The 19,696-nt window shown below is 40.4% G+C and overlaps 1 protein-coding gene across 16 annotated transcripts in view; it reads left to right on the top strand.

Annotated features, from left to right (window-relative positions):
• Positions 1-19,696, top strand: part of DPYD (dihydropyrimidine dehydrogenase) — a 773,239-nt gene that overhangs the window by 353,178 nt on the left and 400,365 nt on the right. For 15 of the 16 annotated variants that reach the window (XM_053242814.1, XM_053242808.1, XM_053242809.1 and 12 more), the window contains 3 exons: positions 1,581-1,688; positions 6,453-6,622; positions 13,115-13,325. In XM_053242814.1, coding sequence (XP_053098789.1) covers positions 1,581-1,688; positions 6,453-6,622; positions 13,115-13,325 — 489 coding nt within the window. Of the gene's footprint in view, positions 1-1,580; positions 1,689-6,452; positions 6,623-13,114; positions 13,326-19,696 lie in introns of those variants that run through there. The other variant, XM_053242826.1, reaches the window with a different exon arrangement.

Here is a 19,696-nt window from a genome sequence, read left to right on the forward strand (position 1 = left end):
CCAAGGTCACCCAATGACCTTTGAGGCTGAGAGCGGTTTGAAACTGGGTCTCATCACTCCTAGTGTGACACTGGCCTTGTTCAGATGAACACTGGCCCCCAATGTGCAATCAGGGTGGGGACATGCTGAGAACATCCCAACATACTATTGGGACATTGCTTAATTGCATGGGTGGGGTGTTAATCTGAATCACCCCTCTACACGTGTTTCAAAGAGCTTTTTAAGCAGGGTCTTTGTTATTGTGTACTTAAAATTCTACTGTATGCTGTGTAAAAAATAAAATACAAATCTCTCTCAGAACGGCTAGCAATCTAATATATACAACACAGAAAGGATAAGGGAATGATGAAGGAAAGAACAAAACAAGCCAGTAAAGATTTCAGATGCATTCACTTAAACAATGGTTATGTAGAAGAGAAACTGACAATTTAATGGTCTCAGACTGGTCTGACAGAGCAAGATTGCGAGGGGGCTAAGACGTGCTGGGATTTCTTGCCCATGCAAACAAATCAGAGTTGAGAGAGAATGATCATCCCAACTTAAAGTCTCTAGACATACATATTATTCGACTACATCTATGTATATAATATTGGGCTATCATGTCATGTTTTAATTTTTGTAAAATGAGCAAAATAATTGTTTTAGTGCATTAGACATTTGTCACATCTTCTGTATAGCTGGTATAATGGTGTGGTGGATGGCTCTTGGCAGTGAATGTGGCATTCCTCCAAGCATGTGTGTCCAGATGGCTTGAGATTCCACCTGTCTTCCAAGATCCTTCATCATTGCAGGTGCATGTCTGGATTTTCTCATTACAGCTTTTCCCTACTACATGCAGTTTTGGTAGCAGTGTTTCTCTCCCCACCCCCCACCCCCACTTTCTTTCATGATGTGCTGCCCTGTGCAAAGATAGAAAAATGATTGTTCTGACATTCTTGATTCTGCTGGATGATATCTCTAGCTGAAATATTGGCACTTGGTGTACTTCTCTATGCAGTCAAATCATGTAAGGGGCTTTTAAGACATTGTGGTGATTGATAAATAAATATTTGTTATATTTGTCCATTCAGGTGGCAGAAATGAATCCTTGTCAGATAGCAACTTCTTACTATTTCATGGGCAAGAGAAGTTGCCATGATACTCAACAGAGATATATTTTCTGATGTTCACTGCCTCTCCTTCCCCTGGTTAAGGCATTTCAGTGGATCTTAAATATGCACATAATTTTTTAAAAAAACACAAAATCGATATGAGACCAATTTTTGTATGATTAGTTTTCAAGTAGAAATTTGCACATTCTAAAGGAGAGCTTTTATAGTCAAATGATCATACAAATAATGCAGATATTGAAATCGTTTCTCTGTTTTTTCTATATGTACAATTGTTTAAAAGCAGTTTCTTCTGTAGACAAAATATATTGATTGTGGACTGATGCCTCTGGTTATCGACATATAAACCTTTTGAAGTTGTATAGGTTTGTTGGATTTAATCACTGATAGGCTGAAGAAATCTTCCATTCCTCTTCTGTTCAATACTTAACGTCTGCTGAATACTCTTTATTAAAACTTTGTGTTCATTAGGTCTACCAGAACCAAAGAGAGAATCTGTATTTCAAGGTTTGGGAATGGATCAAGGATTTTACACATCTAAAGACTTCTTACCACTGGTGGCTCTGGCAAGTAAACCAGGTAGCTCTTTTCACTTTTGTTTTAAATTCCACCCCTCACCCAGTATATTTATTTAAAGCATTTTCTATTCTACATTTGGTGTGCAGATGTGGCATACAAAACAATAAATTAAAGCAAGGTTATTAATTTTAAAACGCAGTAAAAAATTTAACACAAATACAACATTAGCAGAATCAGAATATGAAACATTTCCCCATAGTTCAAGATAGGCAGCATGTACAAAAATCTGTATCAGCAGAAAGTGTCTTAATGCTGATTCAAGCATTATGTTCCTTCTATGGAAAGGATACATCGGATATCTCTACCCAGTGGTAGGCATGTGCAAACTGGTTTGGGGGTTCGAGTTAGAACCAAAATCCGCCCCCCTGGTCCGGCCTCTGTGAACCGAATCCCCCTCCCCAGTTCGTGATTTTTTTAAAAAACAACAACAATTTAACCTGTAGTCCCTTCGGGGGGCTTCCTAAAGGCCACGGGGTGTGTGTGTCTGCAAATGTTCCTCCTCCCCTCACTGGCCTCTTAAGTCACCACTGCAGCCCGTCCCGGGCTGATTTTCAGCCAGTTAGGGCCTGCAAAAATCAGCGCGGTTGATATTTTGGAGGCTGCTGCGCATGCTCAAATGGCCTCTGCAAGGCCTGGCAAGGCCTAGGGCCTCACAGGGATCATTTGAGCATGCTTGGCAGCCATTTTTTAAAAATATGGTTTTAAAAAAAATATCCGCCAGAAACAAAATGGCCACCGCGCATGCTCAAATGGCCTCTGTGAGGCCAGGTTCTGTGCACAACCCTACCCAGTGGCAGTGACAGCCAACAATGAGTGGCACCAGCATGGGGACTCTGCTTAATCAGTCTGCTCAGTATTGTTGCAGTGACTTTACAGTGTTTCAGACAGGGATTGTTCCCAGCTCTATCTTGAAATGTCAGGAATTGAACCTGGGAACTTTTGCCTGTAAATCACATGCCCTGCCTCTGAGCTATGGCTCCTCCTAGCATCCATTGCCACAGCAATTTTAATTTATGTGCACATAAGCGTGATAAAATTGAAAGCGATGCCAATGGCGGCAAGTAGTATCCTCAACTCCAGAGGCGATGGTGCCTCTTTTTCCTGGCTAATCCAAACATCATTTGTAACATGGGCCAGTATGGCTCATGGGGAAAGCAGCTTTCAGTTGTTTTAGCCCTCATGTGGTGCTGTGTAGGTTGGCCTTATGTGTTGTAAATAGCAGCCATGGGGTGATCAGGATTTGGAACATGGGGCATGGGAAGGGAGTTTTTAACCCTTTCTCATCATGCTGTGGTCCTGACAAAAAATGCATCCCCAGGCTGCTGTTTGCCTTGGGAGGGCAGCTGCCATTGGCGCCAAGGACAGCTTCCTGCCAGGAGGAAATAGCTTCAGGGGAGAAGCTGCTATTATATTGAGACCACAGTGTGAGAGAAAAGGATTTTTAAAAACACCTGCCCTCATGAACCACAGTTTCGATCCTGATCTGCTATTTATAATGAAAATGTGCAGGACCAAACTGCATGTTTAACATAACATGAAGTTTGGATGGGAAAATAATGTCTGAATTGTCTCTTGGATCACATCTCTGTGAACACTTTTTGTCTTTTGTCGTCTGAGTATTTTGCAAAGAATGTCTGTTTATGTAAAAGCAGTACATTGAATGAAATCACAGCCTGCACTGAAAGGGAGGGAGCATTTCAAACACTCTGGCAGTATCAAAAGGTGCCCCCCTTTGGTGATTTTTCAAGTGTTACATTGATGGAAAGTAAAATTGTTCACCTATGGTTCCGGAAGGCAATGATTTCTTAAGGCTACTTGATTTGCCTTGAATGACACCTAGCAAACTCTTACCAGCTATGGCTCATTGTTATGTGATCTCTGATGTCACAGGGTTGATTGAGGCACCCACATTCCTAAGGCAACCTAGTTAAAAAATCAACAACTGCCCAAATAGCAGAAAACCAGGGAAACAAAAGCAGCAAATGGGTGCAAAAAAAGAAAAGAAAAAGAAAAAAAGATGATGAATGTTCTCAGCATGGGGGAGGGTTCCAGCCCCCTCCCCAAATAGCACTATTTTCATTCCCCAAAACAAAATGGGGAAACAACTTTTGGCTTAGCCCATGGGATTAGTGAAATTCCATCCATATGGTGAAATAATTGGTTGTGTACTGTGTTATGCTGAAGGAAGGTTATCATATATATGTGTGTGTATAAGATTTCTTATTTTAGTATTCATAGACCTGTGTTTTGAAAGGGTTGTGTTTTTTTTGTTCTTGAAAGAAATTGTTACTTGTGGTTGTACACCCTTGCTGTGAAAATTCACAACTGATGTAACACAGAGTTAAGAATTACAGACCACTGATGATATGGTAAAAAAACAGACACTTCTGAATGAAACTATCACAATCCCCTTCAGATTATAGGTTTATGCTATTTACAGTATCATTTTAAAAATTACAGTAATTTGTTTAATCAGTGGTTAGTTGCATTCTGCCTGTTAAAGTGCAACATATTGTATGAATTACGTGCGTTTGGTTTGGGTTTTTTTTAGTTTTTCTCTGTATCCTGTACAGTACTTGATGCTGACTTATTGACACTGTCTGAACTTCCATATTTTCCCTTGTAACTCTTTACAAAAAATAAAACAAGTGGGAAACCAATATGAAAGCACTTTCCCCTCAAGAACAAGGTGACCCCAGAATTACTTTGAGGATGGTAACAGTCTAACACTTTCATCTATGGAAGTCAGTCCTGTAGGTCTCTGTGTAATGGGTACATTATGGCTATATAATTATATACATTCAAGTGAGGTTCGTCTTTGCAGGTGGGGTACAGTCTTTTGCATTCATAGATGTCTGCTTGCCACAGCTTCCTGTGGGACACTTTATTAGTACTCAGCATCACAAGTGTTTTCTTGCCTGCATGCCCCTTTAGACAGCCACCACCATGCATGGCTTTTGGAATAGTTCCTCTCCCCCCATTCACGTTGTGCAGCAGTACTGTGCTTTAAATCAGACCAGTAACCACTGAGGTCCAATACTGTCTGTTCTAACTGGCAGTGCTCTCCAAAGATTCTAGAAGGTTCGTTCTCTGGCCCTGATAATTAAGAATACTCAATTGTAGAAGCCAAGGATTGCACCTGGAGTTTTACTCATGTAAAACATGTGTTCTACCACTGACAAACACTGGCACATTGCTTAGTTGGCAATCTCTCGTAGTGCCCAGGTGATTCTGGTCAAGAGTGGAAGGCTTGTTTTCCCCAGCATGTCACTTGTGCTAGATTTGGGGCACAGTTGGGATTATGATGCTGAGATAAAGGAAAGATGGCTGCGGGTCCACATTGAGCCTAAAGCTCAAGTATGATAGAACTGAAGTAGGATTTATGTATGCATTAATTTTGAGAACACCTTTTTGGTATGATAAGTGCACTTCTCTGTTACTTTCACGACAACCATATGCAACAGTGAACTTGCCCAAGCCCAATGTTAAAGAAAAGGTTTATAAATGGAAAAATTTATAACTTAAACATAATAATAATATTCATGCCACAATGGATATTTGGCTTTGGAGCACCCACGTTCCAACTCAGCACTCTAGACACTGCACCACAAATCCTCATTTTCCAGCCACATGTTATACTTCACCATACTGGCCCATTTTACAAATGATGTTTGGATTAACCAGGAAAAAGTGGCACCATGGCCTCTTTAGCTGAGGATACTTCTTGCCGCCATTCATTCATTCATTCATTCATTCGATTTCTATACCGCCCTTCCAAAAATGGCTCAGGGCAGTTTACACAGAGAAATAATAAATAAATAAGATGGATCCCTGTCCCCAAACGGCTCACAATCTAAAAAACGATGACATTGGCATCACTTTCAGTTTTATCACCCTTGTGTGCACATAAATGAAAATGGCTGTGACAATGGATGTTAGGAAGAGCCATAGCTCAGAGGTAGGGCATGTGATTTGCATGCAAAATATCCCAGGTTCCATCCCTGGCATTTCAAGATAGACCTTGGAAACATCCCTGTCTGAAACACTGAAATACTGCCAGTCAGTGTAACAATACTAAGGCCGATGGTGCAAAAGTCTGACTTGGTATAAGGCAGTTTCATATGTTCAAAACAAGAGCAGGGACAGTGCATGATGGCTTTTGAGGTGCGAAAAAAATATTTACACAAGGTTATATGCACAGTTCCACTTTATACGAAGGAAGAGAAAGTGGTTGGGACCATCTTCCTTTGTATTTCCTATATCTGCTGCTTGTTGTCTACCTGAGCATAAATGAATACTTTTGGAGACTTTTCACCCCCCAGAAAAGGTCTTAAGAAGGAATCAAGTGATATTTACACCGTGAAGAATAGGAGTTATTGTATTAAGACTTTTTCTTTGTTTCTTTCTCAAGGAATATTGATGCTGTCAAAGGTTTCATATTTTGAATACCTGGATCTTAAATCAGTTGCATTCAATCTGACAAGGCTCTATATTTTTTTTAAAAAAGTGCACTGTACTTTATTTCCTGCCAAGACAGGAAGGCAGTGCTGCTAAAGGTACTGACTATGAAATTACATGTATAAGCATATCTTAAAAGTGGGAATAAAACTGTCTTTCAATGGAGCAGAATAATTTGATAGTGACTCTCCATGCTTGGAAACTGCAAGATGCAATTTTACACTGCTTCAAGTACAAGTATCGTTTGAGCTGTCATGCAGAAATAGTTTCTCTCCTTGAAAATGGGGTTTTCCTTTCATCATTCAGGAATGTGTGCCTGTCGATCTCCATTGCCATCAGTACAGGGAACGGTGATTGTTCTTGGAGCGGGAGACACGGCTTTTGACTGTGCAACATCAGCTCTGCGTTGTGGAGCTCGTCGTGTTTTCGTGGTCTTCAGGAAAGGGTTTACGAATATACGCGCAGTCCCAGAGGAGGTAAATTTCATGACATGTCAAGCAAGTGCTAATTGAAACTACTCTGTGGTATAGAGGTACCTTATGGGAACAGTGATTTGTGGTGATTGCTCAGGGCCAAACTACACATTACATGCAGTTGTCTGTAACATTACCTCAACTCTTTAAAAGGAAACTAAAAAGCAACTTTAGAAGATTGTATTCTTGAGGAAGGACTTGCAGGACCTTTCCCCCTGAGGCCCTTTGTTCCACTAGAAATTGCTTTCACTCACACTACTTTTTCCCTGCAGGGAAAAGGTGCAGGAATCTGTTCTTTTTCACTGCTGAGGGAAAAGCAGTTTGGTGGGAGCAGATATTGAGCAGAATGCTTGCTGACAGGGAAAGTGTTTTACTCCTCCTCCCCTTCCTCCACTCCCAGTGGCAGCTTTCCTAACATTGTTTCTTACTACTTCTTTTTAAAGATCAGAGGAACATTAGATCCAGTTTTTATGTGATATGTGATTTGGCTCTCACTTACTCCACTGTGACCACTGCTGCTCCATACAGCACAATGAGGAGAAGGCATCATGGCAGGCTCCAGGATTTTGTTTGCCCATGGTGGGCCTCCTTGAACTAGAAAAAAGCAAACGTTGCCTTCTCTCATTTATTTACTTGATAAATTTGTCTTCTCTCATTTATTTACTTGATAAAAACATTCCAGGGCAGCTTACAACCACATGCAGTGTAGTGTAGTGGTTAGAGTGTTGGACTAGGGCCAGGGAGACCCGGGTTCAAATTCCTGTTCAGCCATGAAACTGCTGGGTGACTCTGGACCAGTCATTTCTCTCTGTGCCTAACCTACCTCACAGGGTGGTTGTTGTGAGGATAAACATAACCATGTACACAGCTCTGGACTCCTTGGAGGAAGAACGGCATATAAATCTAAATAAAATAAAATAAAAATGAATTAAAAATACAAAACCATCACATGTATGACATATCTGTGAAGAATTACACAGAATAAAATGGCATAGGAAAGAAGCTGAAAAGAATTTAAAGTTCCTGTGGAAATAAAAAGTTGATCTGTTTCATGATCCATTGAGCTCCATTAAAAATGGGTTCTGTGCCTGTGTGGAATCCCTTGTGTGGAATACCACAGCTCCTCGTGGTGTTTCAGCCCTGCCCCACATGACCATTTAAGGCGGGAGGAATGCCACTCAGTTCCTTTTTGGCCACCATAGCGATCAGTCACTCGGTTGCTTCAGCTCCTCGTCTTGGTTCCCTTAGCATGTGGTGAGTTCTAATCAAACCAACCAACCAAATATTCATACTGATTTTTTTCTGACTATGACTTCGGACTCCCAGAAGAGCTTTGCCGCGCTCCCTCCCTCAGACGTTTTTGTTTTTGTTTTTAAAGACCTCAGGTTGTTGTTGTTTTTTTTAAAAAGACCTGAAAATCCATCTTTTTAGAGGGGCTTGTACGTGTTTTATCTGCAACTATATGTGATAGGTTTTTTAAGCTGTCTAGTTTTCAACTTTTGATCCTGTTTTTAGTTATTTTAGCTTTATAGTTTTGGTTAAAGGTTACCTAAAACTTACCTTTTAGTTATTTTACCTTTTATTGTTGCTTATTTTATTACTTTTTGTGAGCCCCCCTGAGTTATATTGTCCCGGAGAGACTAGATATAACTATTTGAAATAAATGAATCAACCTGCTCTCTGATCCTTTTCCAGGTTGTAGATACTAGGGGCTGTAGTCCTAAATGCAAAGTGGGGAGCCTATCACTGAGCTATGCATCCTCCTGTTAGAGGTTTTTTTAACTGTGAGAAAATGTTGAGGCTGAGTGATGTAGCCCTCATTGATGCTTTTGTAATTCCCAGTGAGATAGGTGAGATCTGTGGATATTCTGGACATTTATTTTTGTTTTTCAAAACTATTAAATAACTATATATTTGCACCCTTATGTAACATTCTGGTCTATTCTAGGGTTCATACAAACAGCCACCTATCTCAAGATGATGAAAGTGTCCTAACATCTGCTGTGTGTGAATTAACCCACATTTGGCAAACCTCAAAAATCAAGTTGGCTGGAATTGTGTTGACCTTTCCATTGATGTTTGGCCCTTGATTCAGTTCACCTCTTTGATCTGACTTTGATGTGTTGTAACACTTTGACCTTGAGATAGAGAAAATTTCTGTGTGAAGCCATTCCAAATGGCATGTATATTTTGCAGGCATTGTATACTATACAGTGTGTGTGTGTGTTATATATTTTACACACACACACACGGACACACACACGACTTATAAGTGTCTAAGAACAGCATGTGTATGTGTGAAATTCTTCAGAAATTAATGCTGAATGTTGAATTCAGGGTGTTTTGTGTGGTTTTTAAAAATGTTACAAATACTCCAAAGTATAACCTAATTTAGGATTAAACTTGCATTCAGTAGCCACCATGCATGCTCTGTGCATACAACCACCACTGATTGGCACCTTAATTGTTTATTTTATTATGAATGCTTTTTATTTCAGTTTTAATTATTACAATGTGGTGGGCTTGCTTTATTGTAATTTATGTGCCACATACTGTGGATTGTTGCATAATTTACACTAATGAGACATCGAATATACCCCAGTTACAAAATATATGGGGAAATGGCCCTCTCTTTTGTAGATTGTGGAGACCTAACAGTTACACAAGGGGAATGGAGACAACCAGAAAGAAGTGTAATTTTTCAAGATACATAATTTATATTGTGGGAGGGTTTGGGGTTTTTTGGTGTGTGTGTGTGTGTGTGTGTGTGTGTGTGTTTAATAATACAAAACTGCAGGGATGAGACCAAAGATTATTTTGAATAAATGTAATAAATGCATTAATTTATTCAGCACAATTCTAATCATATTCCCCTGGTCCTTGTGCCTGTGCAGGTTTGACTGGAGTAAATTTTTTTAAAATGTCAAGTTTTCCTAAAATTAACCAACGTACACTTTAGCTTTTAATAAATATTTTTACAACCAAAAATATTTCATTTTTAATACATATTATACTTCCTTCCTAGTACTATGGCTATATTAGTGACATCAGATCCATCCAAAAGGAATGGAATATAATGTGCTGTACATACAACCTTAATGTATCTCCCAGTCAAAACCGTTGGGTCACATTGTCAAAACATCTTTAACTATTATAGACTGGAATTTTATCAACGCAAGTGAACAACAACAAAAGCAACAAACCCTCATGTTTGGTTTTGAGAACAGAATTAAGTTCTCATTTAAATTTCATACCCATTTTGCATAAGTCTTTCCTTTTTTTCCTGCCAATTCTTTCTGAATAATTTCTAGTCCTATATTAGTGTTGAAACAAGTTGGACCAAATTAGCAAGTCAAGCATCTGGTAGCATTACTTATATTCTTGGAGCCCTTTAATTCAGAGGTACCAATAGATTCATTCAAAGTTCTAGATACTGTTTAAACTTTGAAAAGAGGGGAGCGCATGATATTTGACTAGCAACAACGTCTTTATTGAACTGAATGATGTGCCCTGAAAGAGCCTAGGAACCAGGCTATTACTTCAGGGTAATAGTTTGTCTTACATTTTCTCTGTTTTAGAAATAACCTTTTCAAAACCATCAAAAAATATACTACAAAACACACACACCAACTATGAACATAATTTGCTAACACTGATGATCCAAACTAGAGGGTTTTTAAAAAAACCTTAGGTTATATAATCTTTGAGGTATTATAGTCTTCTTTGGAAGCTGCCCATACTGTAGTGTCCATCCCTGGCATTCATGTTTATTTCTGTCTCCCTCTGAGGATCCTCTTCCTTTTCCCACTGAGTTTGTTTCTAGATGTGTTAGTTTCTCTTCTCTTCTCTTCTCTTCTCTTCTCTACTCTATTTTCACATTACTTGTTGCTCTCCAGGTTGTCCCTAAGCATTACATCTGGCAGATTATGAATAGCAATAGCAATAGCACTTACATTTATATACCGCTCTATAGCCGAAGCTCTCTAAGCGGTTTACAATGATTTAGCATATTGCCCCCAACATTCTGGGTACTCATTTTACCGACCTCGGAAGGATGGAAGGCTGAGTCAACCTTGAGCCCCTGGTTAGGATCGAACTTGTAACCATCTGGTTACAGGGCGGCAGTTTTACCACTGCGCCACCAGGGGCTCATGAATGTTTTTGGTTCCAATGGATGATTTGATCATCGTATGTAATCACTTGACATTAAATGGGTGCCACTTCTCCTCTCAAAATTCCCTTTGCCCATTCCTTCAATCCCCACCCCCCAAAAAGTGGCTGGTCTTGTGGTAGCAAGCATAAATGGTACCCTTTGTTAAGCAGGGCCCCCATGGTTTATATTTGAATGGGAGACATGTGAGCTCTGTCAGATATTCCCCTCAGGGGATGGGGCCTTTCTGGGGAAAGCACGTGCATGCTTTCATGCAGAAGATTCTGAGTTCCCTCCCTGACATCTCCAAGATAGGGCTGAAAGAGACTCCTGCCTGCAACCCTGGAGATACCACTGTTAGTCTGCATAGACAGTACTGAGATAGATGGACCAATGGTCTGATTCGGTATAAAGCAGCTTCCTATGTTCCTAACTTCCTGGAGTCAGGGTTGGTAGGTCTGTGGAAGACCTGTTGCTAAGAAATGCTTGCATTTTCTGATTGTTGGTGATGTATTCTCTGAGTTGTCAGTCTCCTGCTAGCTGAAGAAGCTCTCCACCCTTTGTCAGTCAGTCATAACTTTATAACATTTAGCCACACGCCACCACAATATCAAAATGACAATAAAAACAGCCATTTACACAAATCAACCAGTAAGCTCTCATCTCATTGGCTTATATGTCCCACAGCATAACACAGGTGGTGCCCGAATTGCCTGTGCCACTGTGGGACTCTAACGCATGCAGCAATGGTGCTGCTCAAGAGGACACTACCAGAACTATTAAGCCCTCACAATTCTTTGAAATAGAATCTCTGAATGCCTGATTATTGGATGATTTTAAGTCCCTAAAATTGCATGTTGCCTCTAGTTTGCACAAGGCAGTGCTATAACAGTCAATACCTTTCCTTTCAAATTGCTCTTTGGTGAAAAATCTGCCTCTCACTTGAGTTTCATTCTGCTTTGGGGAACAATAGGTGTCTAGGACTCTCAGGACTTCTCCAAGGCTAGAGAGAGCACTCAGCTTCAGAATGGTGCTCACCCCTCTGCCCTGTTACCAAAGTAATGAGAGAAAAGCTTTACTTTCTTGTTTATCGTTGTCATCTTGTATAGCCTGATCCATACATAGATTGAACTCTGCCTGCTACCGGTTCCATTGTTGAGCTAGGTGGTTCTCTGTGAGATTCAGAAGAATGGGAAGCTTCAGACTAAGTTCCATGGCTCAGAACAGATATCTTCTGAGGTGTCATGACTTATCTTCTCTCTCTGCACTTCAATGTTTAAAGAAAGTGGTTCACTGAAAGTTAGCCAGGAACAAAAACTACACTGAATAAAGAGTGGTGTTCAAATTGAAGCTAGGACTTATTAACTAAAGAAGCAGCTTCTCCAGGGAAAATGTTCCTCTCCTTCCTGGGGTACCTGTTTCCTTTAGCTTCAGTTCCATTAGTTACAGCTATCTCTATAGGCCTTATGTTTGTCTGTGAAGGCATTGGCCTCTGGTTCACCAAACCCTTGCCTGTTGTCATCCTTCAGTGAGTTGCTGATGACAGTACAGCAGAAGTAGGCCAGGAGAAAAGAAAGTGGAGAAATTGAGAATACAGCCTTGCCAGTGTATTCAGTGGCCCAACTGCTTGGAACTCACATCTCAGTAGAAATAAATGAAATTAGGAAAAGCCATCCGACCTCCATTAGGAACAGGTAGAATTGTGACTATTTGTCATGGAGGTTGCTGCCTCGTGTGCATAACATATATTTCAAATGAATGGAAATTTTTAAAAATGGTTTAAAAGTTATCTAAGGATATATGTATTATTAAAATGTAAACCCAGGAGTTAGAACTATTTTGCCATAACAGATCAGCCATCAGTATGTGCATTTAAAACATTTATGGATTTGATAACTAGACATTAATTACCTCAGCAATGAGCCCATGATGGAATATGTATAGTCCTAGTTGCTATTTCCAGCACAGATTTGTGGTCTCCTCTAATATTGGAATGTAATGAAGCCTACGGTAAGAGTATTTCACAAAGACAAATCTGTTTCAGCTTGTGACTTAAAATTAAGAACTCTCCTAACAGATGCTGCTAATTAAAAGTAATACAATTCTTGAAGAAGTGGGCGGTAGACAGGATGGCAAAATGACAGTTTGATTCTGTGGTTAAAAAAAGAAAATGTATATTACAAATATTACTGCTGCCCTGTGTAAATATATATCTCACTTGCTAGTGTTGGAATCAGTAGGGCAAGTCACAAAAAAGCAGATTAAGACCCAGTGCACAGAAGAATGAGAAATTAAAACCCTTTCCCAAACTATCAAAGTGTTAATTTAATTTGTATCTCCTCCAGATGGAACTTGCAAAAGAAGAGAAGTGTGAATTTCTGCCATTCCTTTCTCCTCGGAAGGTGGTAATGAAAGGAAGGAAGATTGTTGCTATGGAATTTGTTCGGACTGAGCAAGATGAAGATGGAAATTGGAACGAAGACCCAGATCAGGTTGTCCACCTGAAAGCAGATGTTGTGATCAGTGCCTTTGGTTCAGTTCTCAGTGACCCTAAAGGTATGGCTCAATCACAATTTAAGTTCCATTGATTCCAATGGGAAAATTTTGCTTGTGCTTAATGAGGCTGCTATTTGCCTTGGTGGGAAAAACATATGTGTGGACTTTAAAAAAAAAATCTGGCCAAATAGCAGCTTGTGGGTGGTGGGTGGGGAGAAACCTCTCCCCTGCCATATTGCTATTTCAAACTGATTTGCTCTTCCCCGCTCAGCTACTATTGGTGTAGCGGGACGGGGAGGAAGACAAAGAGATGTATTTGCATATCTCCATCATCACATGTAGATTAATCTTTAGGGTATTAAGGAAGATGCTGAAGTACAGGACCCCCAAGGTAGCTTTTCAAAAATGCTACCTGTTCTACAGACAGTGCTGGTTAGGCAGAGCTGCATTATCTCAATGTGTCAATAAGACACAGGGGTGTCAGGAGGAAGGTTTAGATTTGTTAAACACTGGGAACACTTGGGAACAAGTGGAGCCTATACAAAGGGTTGAACTTGAACTGCTGTGGAACCAGACTGTACTTAACATCAAAAGGTCACAGCTTTTAAACTGTGATCTTTTGTGGGGAAAGACTAGTGGGAGCTGAGAAGCATCTGGATAACAATGAGTCATTGCTTATGGATGTGGTGAAAATGTTTCAGGCCCTCAAAGCGGAGATAGGGTGGAATGTGTTTAAAGAGATGAAACAGTGTACAAATAACTGTAGAGAAAAATAACATATGGAGAAGGAGACATTATACACTAGTGCCAGAAGCATCAAAGCCAGGAAAAGGGAACTGGGGGTATTTTGTTACTTTTAAAAGGATATAGAGATTTCATAAATCTGGTGGAACCATGAAAACTGGTGAGATACCATTATCCAGGGGCGTGTGGAGCTTGCCTGTGGCTGGAGGACGAAATCCTGTCAGAGGCTCCCACAGACCTTTTGATCTTTAATCGCACATGCGAAGCACACACACTCCCCAGGCCACGCCCCCTGCATCTGACATCAGACGCAGGGGGCATGGCCAGTACTGGGGATGGGGCCAGTGAGCCCCTGCAGAGTTTCCTCCACTCAGCTCTTTGTTGAATCACTGACTGGGAGTTCCTTGCCTTGCCTCTGCGTGGAGGCAGGGAAAGGAGCTCCCAAACCACTGACTGGCCCTGTTCCCGGTATTGGTCACCCCCCCCCACACACACACACCCTGCATCTGAGAGCCAGTGCGGTGTAGTGATTAGATTGCTGGACTAGGACCGGGGAGACCCGAGTTCAAATCCCCATTCAACCATGATACTAGCTGGGTGACTCTGGGCCAGTCACTTCTCTCTCAGCCTAACCTACTGCACAGGGTTGTGAGGAGAAACACAAGAATGTAGTACACCGTTCTGGGCTCCTTGGTGGAAGAGCGAGATATAAATGTAATAATGATAACAACAACCCCCAGTGAGGCACTACCTTGGCATGGTTGTGGGGCTTGTGTGATCTGAGGAAGGTGAGAGCTATGCCAGAGGTCCAACCATACTGGACATGTCTCACCAGAGGAGCCAGACGAAGAGTGCCTCTCCCATCAACAATATGGTAAGACGTAACTTTAATAAATCTATACCGGATCGTCGTCACCGGGTCAACAAGGACCACGCCAGGTGCTGGAGTCCCTGAACGTCTGGTGGCATGTGGGCTACAGGACTCAGGATCTTCAGTTGAGCAACCAGGGCTGGAGACTGCAAGGTTACTGGAAGAAACGTCGTTTAACCGAAAAAAATATACGAAAAATGCCAACAAGCTAATAATGATCTGCCATTACAAGTCTAGTCCAACTAGAAGAGGTTATTTAAAAAGAATGTACCAAATTTGGAAAGAGACACATCCAGATACAGAAATCACAGAACAAAGGCTAGCAGACCAGAGAAGATTCATAATAAGAAATAAAGTATTCACAGAAGTTGAGCTGGAAGAATTGCAAAGAGCAACACAGGCTCAAGATATGGAAGAAGAATTACCACCAACTGAAGCAGTTGCTCAGGCGCAGGTGGAGGAGGTGTTGGAAATAGAGGATGCCACTGTTGCTGAACTGTTTCAAAATCAAAACCAGGCAACCTCCCCTTTGCCTTCACCTCAAAAACCCGAATGCCGTTTAACAGAAAAGCAACAAGAACTAAAGCAAAAAATAACTGAGCACATGAACCAAACAACCAACAGCGTTCGACTTCCAGCTCTAAAAACAGTTGCCAAAAAAACAACTCACTCAGGCATTAAAATATGTCAATGCTGCACTTACAGAAATAACAGCCAATAATTTGCAAAAAAAACCCAAACCAACTAATGTACAGTACAGCAACAATAACAACACAAGAGCTCGGATATAAGATCAGTGGACCTTTAAAAAAAGAAATTAGTACATCACCTAAATGGAAGATTAGATTAGAAAATAAAATTGCCAGGCTTAGATCGGATGCTAGTAAATTGAAAGATATAAAAAGCAAGAAGCTGACGAATGAAAACACGAAACAGTATCTGATCCAAAAATACCATCTAGATTCAAGGAAAATAAGAGAACTCCTGGAAATAATAAAACAGCAAATAACAGCAGTGTCAAAGAAGATTTAGCAGATACGAAGCCAGAATTACACAACACAGGCAGAATCTCCAATTCTAGTCGAAACAGAGACGTTTCTACCAAATCATAGAAGGAGAAACTGCAAGAAACATAGAAACACCAAATAAAGAAGAAACAGTGCAATTCTGGGGGAAACTATGGGACAATCCAATAGATTATAATAAAAAAGCAGGCTGGGTGAAAGAGGTCAAAAAATGTAACCAACAAATACAAGATCTAATAATAACACCAGAATTAATAAATGAAAGAGCAAAGAAAATAAAAAAATTGGACTGTACCAGGCGATGATGAACTGCATGGCTTTTGGTTTAAACACCTAACAAGCTTCCGTAGACAACTAGCAAAACAGTTCAATCACATTTTGCAAAGAGGATATTGAACAATGGCTAACAACTGGGAAAACTCATCTCATATTGAAAGACCCAGCAAAAGGTGCAGTTCCAAGTAATTATAGACTGATAACCTGCCTGCCAACCATGTTCAAATTATTAACTGGAATAATAGCAGATGAAGTGATGCAACACTTATTAACTAATAAGTAGCTTCCAGATGAACAGAAAGGAAATTGCCCGAACACCAGAGGCACAAAAGACTAGCTGCTGATTGACAAAATGATTTTAGAAGATTGCAAGAGAAGAAAAACAAATCTAAGTGTTGCATGGATTGACTACAAGAAAGTCTTTGACTCATTGCCTCACACATGGATACTAAAATGTTTAGAAACAACTGGTGTCTTCAAAAACATTCAGATATTTATTTAAAAAGAAATAAGCATGTGGAGTACACAGTTAACAATCAATGACGAGACACTTGGACAGGTTAGCATTAGAAGAAGCATTTTCCAAGGGGACTCACTATCCCCTCTGTTGTTTGTAATCGCCATGACTCCACTTTCACAAATACTAAACAAAACAGGCCTCGGATACCAAACATCTAAAACATCAAGTAAAATAAACCATCTGCTGTACATGGACGATCTGAAGTTGTATAGAAAATCCCAGTCAGAAATCAAATCACTGCTAAACACTGTCTGTATATTCAGTAGCGATATAGCAATGAAGTTTGGACTAGACAAGTGTGCTGTATTAATAATGAACAGACCAGATTATGCAAACTGGAAATTGCTGATTAGGATGAGTTTGTGTGTCTGCTTATATCATGTATATATTATTATTATATCATGTGTATTATTATGTATGCTTTAAGTTTTGATCTATGACTGTAAATAAACATGACTGACTGACTGAATAATGAACAGAGGAAAAATAAGAAAAACAGAAGGAATCGAACTGCCCAATGGAAGCAACATCAAGAACCTGGAAGAGAAAGAACATTACAAATACTTGGGCATTTTCCAGGCTGATAACATTGCACACACTGAAGTTAAAAGAAAAATGTGAAGTGAATACATCAGGAGAGTTTGAAAAATCCTCAAGTCCAAACTCAATGGCGGGAACACCATACAAGCCATAAACACCTGGGCTATACCTGTTATCAGATACACTGCAGGAATAATAGACTGGATCCAGGCAGATCTAGAGATGCTAGATCGTAAGACCAGGAAAATCATGACCATCAATCCTGCTCTGCACCCCCGCAGTGATGTAGATAGGCTATACCTCCCTTGCAGCTCAGGTGGAAGAGGAATGCTGCAAGTCCATCAAACAGTAGAGGAGGAGAAAAGAGACCTTGAAGAATATATCAAGGACAGTGAAGAAGATGCACTTAAAATGGTCAATAATGAGAAACTATTCAACACCAATGAAACCAAGCAGGCCTACAAGAAAGAACAAGTCAAGAACTGAGCAGAAAAATGGAAAAATAAGCCCCTGCATGGTCAATATTTGCACAATATAAGTGGAAAATCAGACATCACCAAGACCTGGCAATGGCTTAAGAATGGCAACTTGATGAAAGAAACAGAGGGTTTAATACTGGCTGCACAAGAACAGGCACTAAGAACAAATGCAATAAGAGCAAAAGTCGAAAAATCATCAACAAACAGCAAGTGCCGCCTTAGTAAAGAAGCAGATGAAGCAGTGGACCACCTAATCAGCTGTTGTAAAAAGATCGCATAGACTGACTACAAACAAAGGCATGACAAGGTAGCAGGGATGATACACTGGAACATCTGCAAAAAATACAAGCTATCTGTAGCCAAAAATTGGTGGGACCATAAAATTGAAAAGGTGGTAGAAAATGAAGATGCAAAAATATTATGGGACTTCCGACTACAAACAGACAAACATCTGCCACACAATACACCAGATATAACTGTAGTCGAGAAGAAAGAAAAACAAGTTAAAATAATCAACATAGCAATACCAGGGGATAGCAGAATAGAAGAAAAAGAAATAGAAAAAAATCTCCAAATACAAAGATCTACAAATTGAAATTGAAAGGCTGTGGCAGAAGAAGACCAAAATAATCCCAGTGGTAATTGGCGCCCTGGGTGCAGTCCCAAAAGACCTTGAAGAGCACCTCAACACCATTCGGGTCACAGAAATCACCATCAGCCAATTACAACAAGCAGCTTTACTGGGAACAGCCTATATTCTGCGACGACATCTATAATAACAGCAACAACGTTGATAATAAAATCCAGCCATCCCAGGTCTTTGGGAAGCTCTCGATATCTGTATAAAACAAACCAGTCAATAACACCTGTCTGACTGTGTAAACAACAACAACAACAATAATAATCTGACTTCATATGCAGGGGGCATGGCTACTGCCTGAAGAGGGTCCATTCATACCCTCTCCCATCCTCCCCAGTCAGCATTGCATTGTGTTGTATTCTTTTTCTCCCAGCCCAACCAGCATTTCAATGAAACACTGGCTGGGTAGGAGAGAGGTTTGCCTCTTGCTCCCAGCCAGCAAGTGCTTCCATTCACCAGCTGGCGAGGAGGTGCCTCCGTATTTCCCCCAGGCCCTGGTGGTAAAGGGATGGCCGTCCTCCCTTGCTCCATTGTCCCCATTCCCCTGCAGTTATCTTAAAGAAAGACTTGGAAGGGCAGTGAGTGGTGCTGTTGCTGTATACACAGGAGGGCACAGAGTCCAACAACCTATACACGTTCTTCATAGAATCATTGTGGGTTGACATACCAGTGCCCAAAGTAATATAGTACCGGGGACAACCTGCTGCCTTCTGACTAAACTCTGAGTTCAATCATGAGATGAACAAAGAAATCAGGGAGGCAGCCAAAAGAGACTGTCATAAGAATGGATAACTTCAGCTGCTGTGTTGACATTGTAAATATGTATTCAGAAAAGATCTAGACTTTTCTAAATACATTGAACAAATGTTTCTTAGAACAGTTATTCATGGGATCACTACTAAGAAGTGCCCAGGATCTGGTGTGAGATGTAAGTGCTTTCACTGCTCTGGAACAGTGACCACAGTGCTGTTAAATTCAACATAAGTGTAAGTGAGTATTGCCCAGAAGGTTCAAAAGTCACATTTTAATTTCAAAAGAAGATTTTTTTTAAAAAGGGAAATAGTTAAAAGGAAGTTGAAAGGGAGAGTCAAGAGAGTCAGCTCTTTCCAGAAGCTTGGAGGTTATTTAAAACCATAATAGAAACTGAGATGAAATGTGTCCACGATCAGAACCAAGGAACCAGCCAGGGAAGTGGTTGACCTGTTAGGTACAAATGGTATGAAAGGATTACTTTAACTTTTGTTAGAAGCTAAATGAATTATTTCTATTGGTTTTCACTGTGGAACATGGACAGATACTCAGACCTGAACAGGTTTGGAGTGGGGAGGGGAACTGA

The sequence above is a fragment of the Hemicordylus capensis genome, chromosome 4 (genome assembly GCF_027244095.1).
Source record: "Hemicordylus capensis ecotype Gifberg chromosome 4, rHemCap1.1.pri, whole genome shotgun sequence".
Lineage (NCBI taxonomy): Eukaryota > Metazoa > Chordata > Lepidosauria > Squamata > Cordylidae > Hemicordylus > Hemicordylus capensis.